At 50.6% G+C, this 16,800-nt stretch overlaps 1 protein-coding gene across 4 annotated transcripts in view; it reads left to right on the top strand.

Moving 5' to 3' along the window:
- The window catches only part of LOC144159534 (CYFIP-related Rac1 interactor B), a 41,542-nt gene that overhangs the window by 12,871 nt on the left and 11,871 nt on the right, over nt 1-16,800 (top strand). For all 4 annotated transcript variants that reach the window (XM_077691098.1, XM_077691097.1, XM_077691099.1 and 1 more), the window contains exons 6-8: nt 6,122-6,196; nt 6,940-7,142; nt 16,378-16,504. In XM_077691098.1, the coding sequence (XP_077547224.1) occupies nt 6,122-6,196; nt 6,940-7,142; nt 16,378-16,504 (405 nt within the window). The remainder of the gene's footprint in view (nt 1-6,121; nt 6,197-6,939; nt 7,143-16,377; nt 16,505-16,800) is intronic.

Raw genomic sequence — 16,800 nt, 5'->3', positions numbered from 1 at the left:
CATGTTTTTTTTTTTTTTTTTGTAAGTTGATTTTTTCGTATGCGGCCGATGTTTTCTGAACGGAGTTCACCATTTTTGGGCCGTAACGTTCACTGCTCCACGAGCGAGATCGCAGAACGCGCGCATACTGACAATGACGCGCTAGCGAGTTCTCGTTGGCGTGCTGTTGCCACAAGCACCGACTGCTTGCGGGCAGTGGGCCCAGGCCTGAATCAGCACACCCTTGGCCTGGTGCGAACTAGCTTTTTACGAACAGACATGAGTGAGGCAAGCTCCGAATATGCGGGAAAAGCGCATGGCGTTCATCCACTGCGTAGGCCTCGTCTAGTGATTTCTACGATTCCAAGCCGCCCTGGGAGGTTTATCTTAGACATTTGACAGCCGACAACATGGCAGAAGCGCGGTACGGCGATAATTGAGAAATCGAGAATGCCCATCCAACAACGCCATCAGATGTCAAGCATGTTGTTTTACAGAACCGAAACCGAAACTTTTGATTGCTAACCTTGGGCATCATCCAATCACGGTGCCCCCCTCTCCTGACGTCACAGCCTTTAGTTGATGCGGCCGCCGCAAACAGCGCATAGTAGTTTTTCTTCTTTCGCGCTTTGTAAAATAATTACCGATTTGTCAACCGGATAAACGATGAATAGTGTGTTAATTTGAGCCAGTCTACACAGTGCAAGCAAAAACGGGAGCTTGACAAATTCACTTCAGTGTCCCTTTAATGAAGTGGTTCGTACTCTCAGAGGAGGGGGCGGGTTGCCAGGTCTTGGGAGCGGCAGCTATTTAGTTAAGTAGTAAACTGGTAAATATGGGAGTAAAAAAGAAATACAACCAGACTTATTTCATAGGGACGGGTGAGACGAAATGAAATCACTGTTTGACCTCTCTGTTTTATTACGTTCACTTCTTCTGTTCACTTCGTCATTGACATCTGAGGACAGATCTTTCGCCGATCTCCTAATTGCCGTCTGAATTCATAATAAGCCAGCTCCGAAAAAAATTTTAAAAAACTTCCGAAATCACCTTTTTCAGAGCCGCACCCAGAAATCAGGGCTGTACCCAGATCGTGTAATTAGGCAACGTTTTCAATTAACTGCAGTGTTCCTTGAAAGGTAGTAGTCCATGCGCGCGCCACTTCCTCTCAAAGTTTGCTTGATATTGTAAGCATCTTGTGATACCCTTTGACTCGCTTGCTGATTCTTATCTACAGACGGGGATGCATGTCGTGGTGAGTCATAACAGCTGATTGCATTGTCCTCGTGAAAGAGAATGACCCCATTTACCTATCACTGCTGGTCTGGGCAGGAACTTTTGCAGTTTATTTTTATCCACATTTCTGAATCGGCATTAGTAAGAGGGGGGTCGCCATGAAAGCGCAGCAATACACATCCGTTGTAAATCCTGCTTTATCACGTTTACTCGCAATGAGTCACGACAAGGTGATAAAGCAACACAGTGGTCGCTGCTCTGTGTATCAAAACCCAAACGGTTGACTCATCTGGCCACACACATGTAAGCAGCTTTTTCTGACACAGTGCTGTTGGAACTGCTGAAACATTTTCATGTTTTGCATTTATGCTGAAGCTCGATATAGAGCACATGGTGGAGGTACGGATGTAGCGAAGAAATGCTTGGATCCCAGTTTACTTGCTATGAGCATTTATTCCTTTCTGCTTTATAGTGAAGATGGTTATAGCAAAGAAAAATAACCTGAAATTCACGTAATTTTCACCTGATTTCTTACACTTTGACATTTAGTCTAGCCGCTCGTATTGTGTCGGGAAATTGCCCAGTCCATTGGCGTTCTTTGTAAATTAGATTCCAAGCACCAATTTACCGGTTGGAAAGTACTGTTGCTGCTGGATCAGTGTGCCTTGCACTGCCTGATCACATCTCCTAAAGCAGCAGCATGATTCAAATTCAGGACCGCAAATTCAGAAAGTGACATTGGGTCAAATAGTCATTCCATCAGGTTAACTGTAAAAAGCAAAAGAAAAATTTCTTGGTGCATTGAAGTCTACTTATGTGACTTGACTGCGAAAGCATTATGGCTTTTGCTGGTGTCGCTTGTTTAAAGCTACATTGTGTCTGCGTCTCTGTTTAATTTCCGTCCTTTGTCTTGGTTGGTTACCTGAACGCAGACCATTCTGATCTCCATACTGAGAAGCTGTAAATCTGTATAATGGTAGTTTAATGAGTCCAGCGTGGCACACATGCACAGTATTGGCTTGAACAAACTTTGCGGCATTCTTCACCTCCTGTGCTTTGGCTTCATCGGCATATTTGCTCGGTTGACTGCACTTCGCCAGTATAGAAACTGGCAGTACATCCAACGCACAAGCACTTTTGAAGAAACACAAGACAATCTGACAGGCACAATGACTCCATGATAGAGGCACGCCCATTTTTTATTTTATTCTCCTTCTGGAACCCTTCTGTTCATATGTAAAGGACTTCAAAAGCCGTGTTCCATGTGGTGGGGGCTAGAGTACCATATTCACGTATAACCTACCCCTGCATACAATCCACACCCCCACTTTCAGCCCGCTGGGAAAAAAAAAGAAAATCCTTGCATATTGCCCGCACATTTGATACAGGAAAGGCTGCACCAAACCTACTGCTCAAGCAACACATCACATACTATGGAGACAGAAAAAGCGCACATTTAGCAAGTAGAATACACTGACTGCAAGGCGAAAGTCACAATTCACTAATAATATTCAGTTGTTAGAGTGTACTCGTCCTTCTTCCTAGTCCTTGTATGTTTTGCACAATCGCTGCCTTGGAAGGCTTAGTCAGTGTTATTGCTTGGGAGCTTCGCGGCACAACGTGCATTGCCATGAGGCTGCACTAAAGGAAAAACCCCGAGTATTATCTACACCCCTACTTTGCCACTGAAATTTTTGCATTTTTGGGGTGGGTTATAAGCTCAAAAATACAGTAGTTGCATGTCACCACTGGCTTCGTCACTGGCTTCGATTTCCGACCTTGTTCTAAGAATGGTGGTGTTTTTTTTTTTTTAAGTGTCATTGTACAGCACCAGATTTCTCACTTCACAGGGCACATAATGTATTCACATTAAATAGTTCAGTGCCTCCTGATCAGCCCAGAGCTTGTAGCTTACACACCACAATTTGCAACTGCTAACGTGTCCTTGGTACTCCTGCCGCTAGTGACATTTAAAATGCACAAAATAAGCAGTCAATTTGGTCTTCTAATCAAAATGTTATCCTTGTGGTTTGAAATGATTGCACATCTGGGAATGCGGAAAAGAAAAACAGGTTGCATACTGGCATCGTGAATCTTCTTAAATTGTGCTTTTTTTAAATGGTCAGGACGACTTTGTATATCGCGGTTACTACAATTTGATGTGACATAATTTCTGAGTGGGCAACAATCCCATTTATATCGGCATTGTGCAAAGTACTTATTTGGGAAACGGAACTGTCTGCCCCCTCTTTTAGATGCGACTGCATCTCATTCACTCTCCTTGACCCTCCATACGGCGTTGTTGTCCGTCCACACCCCTCTTCCTACACTATAAAAAAAAAATAAGTTAGCAGCGCCCTGTTTCTATCCCACGACCCTGTGGGCGGAACGCGAGGTACATGGTGCTCTTCCCACTGCGCCCCAAAACCGAGACAGAATCAAATGCTATGAACGCGCCTTATATCCTTGACTCATTCAAACTACGTCAAGATGCTACTGATACAACGCACAGTGATGCCAATTTAGCGGATTTTCCGCTAAATCTGGCGGATTTCACTTTGTTCTGGCGGGGAAAAAATTAGTCTAGTGGCTAGTGGATTTTTTGGCGGGCCATTTTCATACATAGCGGATTTCTGGCGGATACCTCACGCAGTGCACCGATTCAAAATCGCCCTGCAAGAAAGACCTTATGACTTTGCTTTCAAGCTTGGTTAAAAAAGTCGTAATTCCGACAGAGCAGATTGACGTTCTGACGTGCAGACTTGAGGACCACTTGAACCCCAAGCCATATCTGGGCTACGTGTTTGAGACGTACGTTAACAACGTGAAAGCTCAGAAGACCGACGGGTTCTCTCTCGCAGATGAAGCTGTGATGCGAGAAAGCTGCATAAGGTTTATTACCACGCTAGTAGATCAAATAAGACAGCGATTTCCCTACAAGATCACAGTTCTCCAGGAAACATCACTCTTATCGATCGAAAACGCTTTGTGCATCGTAAAGGAGCCATTGATTCCTCTGCTGGAAGCAATGGCAGTGGCCCCTGAAACAATAGAAAAAATTTAAAACCAGTGGAGCAAAATAACCCTCCTGAATGGAGGCAAATATCATCCACGCAGTCGTTCTGGTGTGAAGTTCACTCCTGTAAGGACGCCTGCGGTGAAAACCTGTTCGCCGAGCTGTCCAGATTTGGCATGTCGATGCTCGTGCTGCCGTATTCAAATGCCGAAGTAGAGAGGACGTTTAGTCAGCTTAAAATACTAAAATCCAAGCTGCGGAACAAGATGAAGCCTGAAACAAAAAACGCCATCTTCGTCGTAAGAGCGGGGCTGAAGCGACACCAGAAACGTTGTTTTGGTTAGGAACTTCCCGCGGCAGTTCTTAGTGCCATCGGGACATCTGCAACGTATGTGCAACCAAGTCTCCTTTCTGGTCCCTGAACAAGTACCTGAACAAGTTTCTGTAGAGATGATATCAGACGACGACAGCGGCGACGAAGACCTTGGTGTGTTTTTTTGTTGACCTGTGAGTTCTTTTTTTCATCAGTGTGAACATTTATAACTTTTAGCCTCATCTGTGATGAGGTTGACAAATGACAACCACCGCTGCACTGAAGCTTCAAGTGTTCTAGTTAGACTCCTTGGAAGACTCTTTTATATGTTATTTCAGCTCTCGCAGTTTTGGGGAGATTCTAAGAATGATAAAGGTATTTATCATACGAAATTGCACTGTTTTTCTAATAAAATAGGCCCTAGCGGAAAATTTAGCGGATATGTTTTAGAATCTAGCGGAATCTGGCGGATTTTTTATGGCTTTTTAGTGGATATCTGACGCCCAGCGGTGGCAACACTGACAACGCATGATGGGGCAATGATTAACACTTGCAATAAAAGAAAAGAAGCTCCCACTTACAGCAACAATGATGGAGTAAAGGTCGTTGCGACAGCAAAGCCCCAAGCATACCACTTAGAGATATTGACCAAGATTGGCCAATAAAACATAATAATAATCATAAAACATAATAATCATACGCGTTCCCGACACGTTTCACGCGATTTCAGAATCAATCCAACGGAAACACCAAGTGAACCCCACGATGCGTCGCATCTACACAGGGTTCCCCTCCCCGGGAGGTGGGCGCAATTTTTCAACTGGACTTGTAAAAGCAGTTCATGGCATGGTATTAAACCCTGAAAGAAATGAAATACAAAAATTGTCTTGTCTGCAATACTGAAACACACGTTAAAGAAGGCTTCTCAGGAGGTATATAAATTAAATGTATAGCATGCCGCTACGATGCAGATGATAGCTTGGATACAGCAATAGCATTGGCAGATTAAACACTCTATTTTAATGTCGATTGGACCAAATGTTTGGTGTTGTAAATTTCTCGTCAACTTTTGTTGAGGGTGTTTTCAGCGGTATGAACTTCATTGTGAGGTCAATCAGCTGTGGAAGCAGTGTAAGAAAGGAGCTCGGGTTTTGAGTTCAAGGAGTACGTTGCTAAAAGCTGAGCGCAGACACTGAAGGAACGACGACAATACATTTGGATGGAATGCTTACCCATTTCGATGTACATACAGTTAGACTTCGGATTGGTATAAGCCAGCTTAGTCATTATCAGCTCTGCTTTTTTATTTCATCTCTTGTCGACATGTAATGAAACAAACTCGCACGTGTAAGCACAAGTGCCTGCCAAAATACATGATGGCCCCTTCGATATCAATTCTTTCTGTTGGGGGGTGGTGTTATCTTAAGTAGGTTTAAATGCAAATTCAGAGCTCACGTCCTAATTAACTGAGTGGTTACCAACAACCTGCGTCCTTTTGGTATCAGTGAATAGCTTATTTTAGAGTGATCTGTTGAAGGCCTGTTTGGGGGCTCACTGGCCGTGTTCTCTTTTTGCAGATGACGAACCCGGCGATCCAGAACGACTTCAGCTACTACCGCAGGACGGTTAGCAGGTTACGGCTGGCAAACCAGGCAAGTGTGCGCTACGCTGTCCTACATAGATGGAAGGGAGAACGGATATCTGTGCACTATGAGTGAAGCTTAAGCGCAAACAGAGAAAGTGAAACAACACCAGCGCTTACTACCAACTGATAGTAAGCGCTGGTGTCGTTTCCCTTTCTCGTCCCTGTGTCTGTTTGCGCTTAAGTTTCACTCATGGATGTTCACAAACTAGCTCATCTCTCCATTTTGCTTCATCTGTGCTGCACTAATGGTGAAAACGATCACGATCCCCCGGTTTGCAACAAAGCTCGCTAATTCCTCCAGATAATTGTTTTAGCAGTGGGAGGCTGCCATGTGCAGATCAACACCTGCAACTCAAGACAAAATCTTGGGCTGGGCAGAGAAGGTGGCAACGGCGTACGATGTATAGGCTGTTTCTGCCGCTCCCCACGCTACTTTTTGTCTACCTGCAATAAATACGTTCCTACCACCTTCAGCTTTCTCTTGGGGTTAGGGAACACTATGCAGCTATTAATGTTACCCAGCAGCAGAAAAGAAATAGGTGGGTCGGGACTGCATACAGCAGTTCTTTTTTGAGTTAACACAACCCTTTGTGTTTTGAATATAGTCGCTGTTTTTCCACCGTAGTACGGCAGGTCTAAACCTCATTGTGAAAGGAACCCTTTCTCAAGTAGGTTGTAGCCAAGTGCTGGTGTTTTTTTGCTCGGTAGAAGAGTCTTGCTAATTTGAGAACCACACACACGTTTACCTAGGAGAATGTGGAGGACGGCCTGGAGGTGCCCAACGAGCTGGCCAACCACATGTCGCTGTTCTACGCACACGCAACACCCATGCTGAAGGTGCTGAGCGACGCCACCACGCGCTTTGTCTCCGAGAACAAGGAGCTGCCCATCGAGAACACCACCGAGACCCTGGGCACCATGGCCAAGGTTTGCCAGCGCATGGTCGACAACAGGCGAGTGTTGCACCGCAGGGTCTCCTTCTCTCCCCTCTCTTTTTCCTTCTCGGTGCAGACGAACCAAACACCTTGTCCACATTGGCAGCTTTCCTTACTGGGGCAGTTGCTGTGGCAGCAGCGTAGGGGGCTGGCATGTTGCTGTAATTTTGCACAGGCCTACCCCGGGGGCTGTGATTCTGCTGATTGAGATGTAGAAGAATGCCTGTGTTTCAGTCTATGTAAATTTAGTTTTCCACTATGGCATGCCTCGCATTCCAGTTGTGGCTACCTATTTTTTTAAGGCATTTTGCTGCCCTGTGCCATGAGGCTATGAACCCAGTTGTGGCCCAGGTTTAGATAATGGAATTGGAATTCTTTTGGTACTCTGGGTTTCGCAGTCGAAAACACATTGGTAATAGGTCAAGAATTCAACGTTAAAGCCACGAGCAGATTGGGAGCTTGCAGCTGGAGTGACTGCAAGAGCAGAACTTCACTGTGTGCCCAACAGATGTTGCCGCTGCAATATTTATCAACACGTTTAATCTTAACTCGTTCACTAAAGTGTGCAAAATCAAGCCTGCCTATGCCAAATGCTAGAGGCACAGAAAGAGCACTTTTTCAATGCACGATAACTCTGCTAATAATAATCACGTTAGCAAAATGCTTGCTGGAGGTCCTTAAAAGCCTTTTAATGAGAAGTTCTGTTTTCAAGGCCTTTGAAAATTCATGAGTTCTTAGCATAGTACGTGTAAGTGGCTACCAATTATAAAACATGGGTGGTTGTATTTTCTTTTTTGTTGCATTTTTCAATATCTACATTCCAGGCGTAGGAAAACCTGTTAGTTGCTGACAAAGATTTTGGAGTGCTTGGTTTTGCCGTTGGCAAGAGGAGTCCCTAGCCTGATGAGTGTGTACGTTGAAAGCAGAGAACCATATGGCACTCAAAAGGCCACTGAACACACTTGCTAGGAATGCTAAAGCAAGCCATGGGAACGAATTTGAGTTGAGTCGCGCATAGAATGCACACTTGATCAGTCTGGCAAAGAATGTGCCTGAAAGACGTTTACTGAGGTTCCCAATCGTTAAAGGGGCCACGAAGATAAGATACGACAACGTTCGAGTTTCGTGCTACAGTGGCGTATGGTGCAATAGCAGCCAGCACCAAAAACATAGCTGTTAGTGTGTGTGTCAGGTGCACAATAGCATTCAAGTGATACAATGAAACTCAACTAGAGGCTCCACTACCGTCACCCAGTCATGGTTATTGGAGGTGCCTGGCCAGTTTCAGCAGAGTGTTAGGTGCCCTCAGTGGGCAGGATGTCTGAGCTCCAGAGACACTCTACCAGAAGGAGCGTAACAAGGTCCTGCTCAAAAAGACGCATAGCGTGCGAATGTTTGAGAAGAATATAAGCAGGTTAGGTAAGCTATTGTATGAGCTGAAGTTTAATTCATCTGTCGCTTGTGCTCAGCCGTATAAGGTTTTGCGTGACTTGCCAGGTCACCGTGGAAAACCTGAAGGGCCCGGTCGTATGTTTCATAGCATATATCGGATGTGATGCTATGGACGAGGTAGGGGGCACTCCTAAAGGGACCATAAAGACAAACTACAGTAGCCGACCGATTTTTCGGACCGGAAGAGAACGAAAAATAGTCCGAATAAAAGAGCAGTCTGAAAAACCCGAGAGTGGCAAAAAAAAACTTTATTTCATTGAAATAGGACTGAAAAAAATTCCCCGCATTTCCCCGAGGGGAAGAATGTGAAAATGCGAATGCACGAGTTGAATTTGCGCGGTTCGGTAATGTTCGCGAAAGAGAGATCACACACACACACACAACTACAAAGAAAGAAAGATGCATTTATTCACAGACACCTATTTGTGTTGTCGTTGTACTTGATTGCTAGAGCGGATCTCAGCTTTGAAATTTCGTGTCAGTACTCCTTTAAGCGGGTGCATTAGCCCTTCTCACGCCCGATTCCTGGCCAATCCCCCACGTGGGTATGTGCCATGTCAGCGGCCAGGCAGCGCGCGCCCATCTCCCCCCGTTGCCAAGGAAGACGAGGAGATTCCTGGCCAATCCCCCACGTGGGTATGTGATGCGGACATCGCCGGTGGACGCAGGTTCAGGGTCGCTTAAGAAGTACATTGCACTTAAAAGTCACAAATGGTTCCTGGCCTTAAATTTCTCCTTCATGTGAGAACGTCTGCTTCCATCTCCACAAGCATCAGGTTTTCTTCGTAAACATTGGCTTTCAAGATTGCTTCCGCTGCAGACTACAGTTTCCAGGATCAAAGTTGGTTTACCCCAGCAGGAGTCAAGCCAATCCCCATCCAATCCGAAGCTATACTCGGGGACAACTTTCTGTGGCAATGCAGTCAAGGCTACGGAGCCGGACCACGCCTTTTCACTGCGCACCTGGAAGCAGTTCAACAAAAATAATTGGCTGGCGGTAACCTCAGCAATTCAAGAATATTTAGTTCTGAAGTTTTAGACTTGCAGTGATAATGCTACTAAATTGCTAGCCAGAGTATATGAAACAGAGAGCATTTTTTTACATTTTCGGATATTTTTGGTTGCGGCTGTCGCCGCTGGCGTCGCAATGGTTCCCTCCCGAAAAAAAACAAAACAAAACACGGCGTTCTTGTCGACTGCTTTCGGCATCTCGCCACTTCATTCTCCGCATAGGGTTTGTAAAGCTTTGCTGTCTAAACAAACGAAGCGAGTGGTTTGCAAAGTGTACGCCCAAGTAAGACTGATGCAACCGGGACTCTCCGCTGTTTTCGCAATCCGTTCGGTTAGCCAGTTTCCCGGCGTAAGCGAGCGTGTGCGTAAGCATGTGTGCATGCTGCTCTTTACCGCGACCGCGCTAGGTAAGTACGCCGCACATGCCGGTGCTGCTGCCCAGTAGAAGAGTTTACAGATCGGTGCATTCAGTCAAAACTGCAGTGCTTACAAAAGTCACTTCTTTTCTGAACGATACAGAGTCCACAGTCGGTCTGAGTTCTCCACTTCACGGACGCTCGGGCCGTGTTGTGGGGATCCGCTGGATCCCCTTTCCTCCTCCCGCGAGCGCGATGTTCGAACGAGCGCGCTTTCCCGCGCACGTGACGTCAACCTCGCGGGCCGACGCGCCGGCGGGCACTGACTGTCCCGCCGCCGCTTCCGCTCCTCCTCGCCCGGGAACCTGCCTCCTCTCCTTCGCGCCTTAAAACCGGACGCGCCCGTTTCGCGGGCTCTCGGGTCTCGGTCGGTCTCTCTCGCGAGCTCTCTGGATGCCTCTCTGGCTCCAGGGACTCAGAGAGGAGATGGAGGATAGGGTATAGGGAGCGCGAGGGGTCGCGGCTCGTATCGCACCCTCGCCGCCCACGTCCAGGAGAAGGGAGTCGGATACCGGGGCGCTCCATGCCCCCGGCTGGCTCGTCTCCTCCCCGCCGCGCCGGCCGGTCGGGCGCTGTTTGGCCCTGACCGGACGCGCGTCGGTACAGTGTAGTTCTTAACCCGGTCTTGGCGTTATTATGCACTGTACGACTCGGCCAATAAACCCCATGGTTCGTCCTGGCCCTTTGGAGCCTGTCGTCGCCTGTGTCGGTGAGTCGAACCCGTCGCGGCGTCTCCCTTGTGGACGCCGCGTACCTCTCTGGGGCATTTTGGATGGGTCATTTCCGGGCGTCGAGCTGACATCGTCGCTCAACGTCTCTAACGAGGCTAGCCGGGGTCGTTTGTTGTCCCGTAGCCAGACCCAGTAAGCCCACATTGGCGCCCAACACGGTATCGACACTGCGCGACGGAGCAGGCCCCTGGCCTTAGTCCCTGTGCGATTTACTGTGAGGTGAGCGGTTCGGCTTCCGAGCACGACGCTTCGGCGTAACGTGCTCCCGCCGCTCACCGCTGTCCGCGGATCGAGGCAGTTATCGCCCGACCCGCGCCAGCATCTCCTGTGTTCTGTACGACTCAACGTAGTGGCGATCCCGAGCCTGCGAACTTGACGTACGATATGAACCTGGAGCAGAGCCATACGCTCGCTACGTCGGAAACGAGAACACCTTTTGCTCGGACGACGTTAGCCTGCGGCCAATGTATCTCCACGTGCAGACGACAAACGGCTTTTGTGGCCAAGTTTGCGTTTCGCCAAGGAGCCCCTTGCGCCTCGTCGGGGAGCATCCTGCTCCGACGACGATAACGCGCATTCGTCCTACCGAGTGCATCATCGCACGCGCGGACGCCAAGGCCCTGTCGCAAAAGAGCGCATTTTGCCTCCACGACACGGCCGGGACCGCATAGCACATCCCCGCGCAGGCATTGTACGACGCTTTGTTGTCGATCTTGCCCGGCGCGCGTGAGATGCACTGCGCTGAGTCCACAGCTAGGCCCACTGGGGAGCACTGTTTCCCAGGCATAGCTCGCTTTACGATCTCGTGTTTCCAAAGCACGGCGGCCCGCTCGCCGCGTAGTGCTACGGACTACTTAGAGATCGGGCCACACGTTCTGAACGAGTTTGACCGTTCCGTCGACAAAAGTTCGTTCGTAGTGGAGACGGACCACGTGGCATTCAGCTGGCTTAAGCGGATACGCGAACCACGCGTGCTGGCCATACAAGCTGCGCCCGTGAAAACGTCACCCTGCGCAATGGGAGCGGTAGCACCACGTGGTGGCGGACACATTACGTGAGCCCCCGTGGCCGCTTGAACGTTCCTAACGCGCCTAGCACCCGACTGGCCCCGTAGCCACGTGCTGAACGTCGGCCAGTTGGTGCGAGCCCCGAAGGGAATGCATTAAGCGTGCAAACGTTGCAATTCCCGGGCGATATCGCATACCGAGCAGACCCATTGTCAGCCGGTATTGCATCCAGCAGAGACGAGCAGGTGCCCGGTGATCAGAACGATCCGTGTTGTAAATATGATTTTAACTGGCTCTGTGTGAGTCGTGCTCTGTGTGAGCGGGCGACGCGGTCGCCGGAGGCTACTAACCGCTTGTATTGTGGTCAGCCTCGAGCGCTTTGCAGCTCGTATACTGCTGCAGGCGCGTTTTTTTTTATTTCTCGGATTCGTATCTGCTACATGTTCAATGTCTCTCGCTGAAGTTTATCCCACCGAAGGAAATTCCCCTGAGAGTTTCACGGTGGTGAGCACCCGCAGTTTGAGGAAGGTGTACGATACTTCCGTGACTCGCGGGCGGCTGGGCGAGTGGCCGCAAGACTTTACGAAGTTGTGCCGCTCCACGACCTGGCCAAGCATGTAGCGAGTTGATCTCCACTATCCTCGCTCTTGCCGTTGCGCTAAAGGAAGGGAAACGCGAACGTGGCGGCGGATATTAGCCCCCGTCGCTAACCCGGAGTTCCTGACGCGCGCCGCACTTGACGGAACATACGACCACGTGCTCGAATGTGTTCGTCGGTGCGATCGTCGAAGGGAACACAGCCACGAATTTGGCAATCCCCAGACGAGAGGCGCACCCGGGGACCACATGTTGTCCGCCGGCATCGCCTTTGGCAGAACAAACCTCCTCCGAACGCAGCAGTAAGGTCCGTTTGTAAATATGTAAATAGTACGTCGTTTGGCTCTGTGTGAGTCGCGCTCCGAGATGGAGCGGGCGACGCTGTCGCCGGAGGCTGATGACCGCTGGTGTTGCGGTAGGTCCCGTGCGCTATGCAGCCAGGCTGCTGCAAGCGCGTTTTTTATTTTTTGCCTCGGACCCGTGCTTGCAAGGAGCGGATGGGAGTTCTGCCGATAAAATCTCACCCGATAATGCCCCGCGAGGCGCATCTAGGGTGACGATTTGCCGCAGTCTAGGGAGGCCGCGTTGGGCTTCCCCGACTCGCGACAGGCCGGATAAGCGAGCGACCGTAAGACTTTTGCGAAGTTGAGTCACTCTGCGAAATAGTCCGGCCGCGCTCACAGCGATGAGGCTTTTCTCTTCTCGCTCGTGCCGCGCATGCCACAGCGCGAAGTCCGGATCACGCAAGTTATCCCACTTCATGCACCCAATCGAGAGGCGCAACCACGGCAAAATGCGGCGTACACTTGGGAACTCCATCCCGGTGGCCGTAGTCGTCGGTTCCTTTCGGGCTGCCGCTGTTTGCTTCGCTGACGTGCGACATTTTCGCCCTGCGGAAGCGCTAGGCATGCGCGATGAGGACAAAGGACCGCGATATTCACCCGTTTGGCTTTTTCCGCGGGCCTGATCATGCGTCCTCACGTCGGAGCGGAGCGTTGGCGCGGGGCGACGTTTCCGCCCCATGTCCAACCCTACCGAGCGCCAGCGAGCGCCAACGCCGCAGCCACGGAGACGTTGCTTCGCGACGCCCGGCTGGGCAGCGAGTTTGCCCCTTCTCCTCAGTGGCGGGCGGAAGCGCGTCACGTCAGGCGACGGCCCACCAACTGGCCCAATAAGCCCACGTGACACGGCAGGTAGACCCTCTCTCATGGCGGATGTCGGAGAGACACCGCGGGAGAAGGGCACGCCACTCAATCGGCGGCCTAGGGAACGGCGCGGGCCTCACGCCCTTCGTTCCAGTATTCTTCCCTCCATGCCTTCGTCGCCGATAGCGACGCTTTGGAAGGGGGGGAGGATGGCCGCCGACGAAGCGAAACGGGGAATGCCGGCTACCTTCCGTGCGACCGCTGTTACGCACCACGCAGCCGTTAGCTCTCCCCAGTTTCTCGCGGCACCGGCGTTACGGCCGCTTTTTCGGCCCGAGCCTTTGCACGCCCCTATCGCTGTTCCCGGCAGGTAGTTTTGGGTTTCGCCTTTCGTCTCCCTTTTGCAGCACTGTACCTTGGCTCGGTCCCCAGCCCGGTTTTCTTCAGCGGTGCGGTTGCCGCACCACACACGGCCCTTGCCACACGCCATCCTGCATCGACCAGCGGCTTCAACGTCGCCACTCGCCAGGGCCATGGCACACCCAAGCAACTCGGGCGCTCCGGCGCTTTCTCGGGGCACTCCCTCACGATGCCTCGTGCGGCGTCGCTCGCCGCGGCTCCCCTCCTTGGCGCCTTCGACGAGCGCGCCCTGGGTGCTTCTTCGGGACCTTCAGCCGGTACGGCACCCTGCAGCTGCGGCTACCTTCCACCTCCGGTGGCCCTCTCCTGCTGCAGCTGGTCGAGCTACGCCTGGCAGCTTCAACCCTTGAGCCGAGCCTGTTGCTCGAGCGTCCGGCGTGAACCTGCCCCGCGGTCTGGCGGTCTTGGGCCTGGCTCCCTGGTGTCCCGGCGAGTCATCTAGACGGCCCCTGCTCGTGCCGACCACTCTGGCGTCGTGTCGAACTTTGGAACGGCGTGTCTTCGAAGTGTGGGCGTGTGTGTGTCGGCGTGGACTCGAACGTGCGGACATTCGCGGACTTCTTGGGCTGGGGACCCGTTGTAAGCCCGTAGGGTATGTGCTGTGCCTGCAGTCGTCGAGCCGGTCCTTCAGACCGGGCTCGGGTCTTGAGGAGGGGGGGGATGTGGGGATCCGCTGGATCCCCTTTCCTCCTCCCGCGAGCGCGATGTTCGAACGAGCGCGCTTTCCCGCGCACGTGACGTCAACCTCGCGGGCCGACGCGCCGGCGGGCACTGACTGTCCCGCCGCCGCTTCCGCTCCTCCTCGCCCGGGAACCTGCCTCCTCTCCTTCGCGCCTTAAAACCGGACGCGCCCGTTTCGCGGGCTCTCTCTGCTCTCGGGTCTCGGTCGGTCTCTCTCGCGAGCTCTCTGGATGCCTCTCTGGCTCCAGGGACTCAGAGAGGAGATGGAGGATAGGGTATAGGGAGCGCGAGGGGTCGCGGCTCGTATCGCACCCTCGCCGCCCACGTCCAGGAGAAGGGAGTCGGATACCGGGGCGCTCCATGCCCCCGGCTGGCTCGTCTCCTCCCCGCCGCGCCGGCCGGTCGGGCGCTGTTTGGCCCTGACCGGACGCGCGTCGGTACAGTGTAGTTCTTAACCCGGTCTTGGCGTTATTATGCACTGTACGACTCGGCCAATAAACCCCATGGTTCGTCCTGGCCCTTTGGAGCCTGTCGTCGCCTGTGTCGGTGAGTCGAACCCGTCGCGGCGTCTCCCTTGTGGACGCCGCGTACCTCTCTGGGGCATTTTGGATGGGTCATTTCCGGGCGTCGAGCTGACATCGTCGCTCAACGTCTCTAACGAGGCTAGCCGGGGTCGTTTGTTGTCCCGTAGCCAGACCCAGTAAGCCCACAGTGTCCAGTCAAAACATTGGCCTATGTTTACAAACAAATGAAGCGTGTGGAAGGAGACGCCAATATGCCTGCATGCTTGGTGATCGTGATTCAGTGCACTCAACTATGGAGCTTATGCGAAGAAATGAACTGTATCAAATGCGTATCGGTCATGCCGAAACTGAAACCGAAACCAGTTTATTGGGAACTACTTCGCGCAGTAACACAGAGCAGTTAGCTTCCCCCTCCGCCTCCCTCCGTAGCTTTCGCTCCATTGCCACAGAAAGTTGTCCCCGAGTATAGCCAGGTGGCTTAGGATTCAAAATGGCGTCATCCTGGTGTTGCACCGTGTGGTGTCTGTCGCGAAAAATTTTGTCCGGGAAATAGAACATTTGGCTTTGCTTTGTCTGAAATATCCATTGTTTGTATACATTATTTCTATGGGACAACTGGCGGTTCCTCGGGAAAGTCCGGAATATCCAGCAAATCCGAATTTTTTGAGTCCGAAAAAATGGTCGGCTACTGTACAAGTTTTGTTCATTATGAATACTGCTTTGTCCCGACAGCGATGATACCAGTTTTATCGCTAACTTTAAATGATTAATCAGGATAATTCGGAAAACAGATGAAGCAGTGTCAAGTCACCAGCCACTTTTCGGCGGTTTCTCTATGATGTTACAGAATCTTATTTGTGCGATTGGCATCCACCAGTCAAAGCCACCACAAAAAAACATGACTGTGTTTGATTGTAGGGATACCTCCAGTTGAGTTTTGTCTATGATGCTTGAATGCTAGCTTGAAGTTAGCATCCATAACTCTGTTTTTAGTGCTCCTTTATTGCGTTGCTGCTGACGCCATGTTGCAGAAAATTTGAGTTTTATGTTCTTTTTGGGGTTCAAAGACAGTCCTCTGGGGCTGCAATGGAGTTGAGTTTACCAAAGGGTAGTCCTTGCGAAATAAACAAAGTTCTATTTTGTCTTCATGGCCCTGTAACTCAGCTCTTCTCTCAGAAGAGCTGAGTATTGCGGAGTTTTTTTAGCTAAAGCAACTCGTTAAAAAAAGGTGATTGTGCTTGTCAAGATCGTCTCGTTTCCGGCGTGCAGGGAGATCTGTTCGAGATTTAAGAACGAGGAGACCATCCTATTTGTGTTGCGGGTGATGGTTGGTGTGATCATCTTGTACGACCATGTTCACCCCCAGGGGGCCTTCACCAAGACATCGCACATTGACGTGAGTCAGGCTTCAATTTCTGTTTCTTTTTCCTTCATTCCCTTACACATCCAAGAAATCCTGTCAACAGGCATTAATTTTATGGTGTGCACGATATCTCACCCCTTCGCAAAGAATCGAAGGGGTAAAAACCAAAGAAAGATTGTTGTTTTGTAGGTAGTTTGCTTAAGATGGAGAAAGTGCAAAGTTTGAGCGGCAGAAAATGTGCGCAGTCTCACCCGTTCTTGTTCGTACTTCCGTTTATTTGAACGGACTTGTGGTTTTGTTAAACACTGTAATGATGGCGGTATGCCAAA

This window comes from Haemaphysalis longicornis, unplaced genomic scaffold, assembly GCF_048455015.1.
Source record: "Haemaphysalis longicornis isolate Haplotype H1 unplaced genomic scaffold, Haemaphysalis longicornis Haplotype H1 scaffold_10, whole genome shotgun sequence".
NCBI lineage: Eukaryota > Metazoa > Arthropoda > Arachnida > Ixodida > Ixodidae > Haemaphysalis > Haemaphysalis longicornis.
Note: the sequence above shows the minus strand (reverse complement) of the source record. Positions and strands in the feature narration are given on the sequence as shown.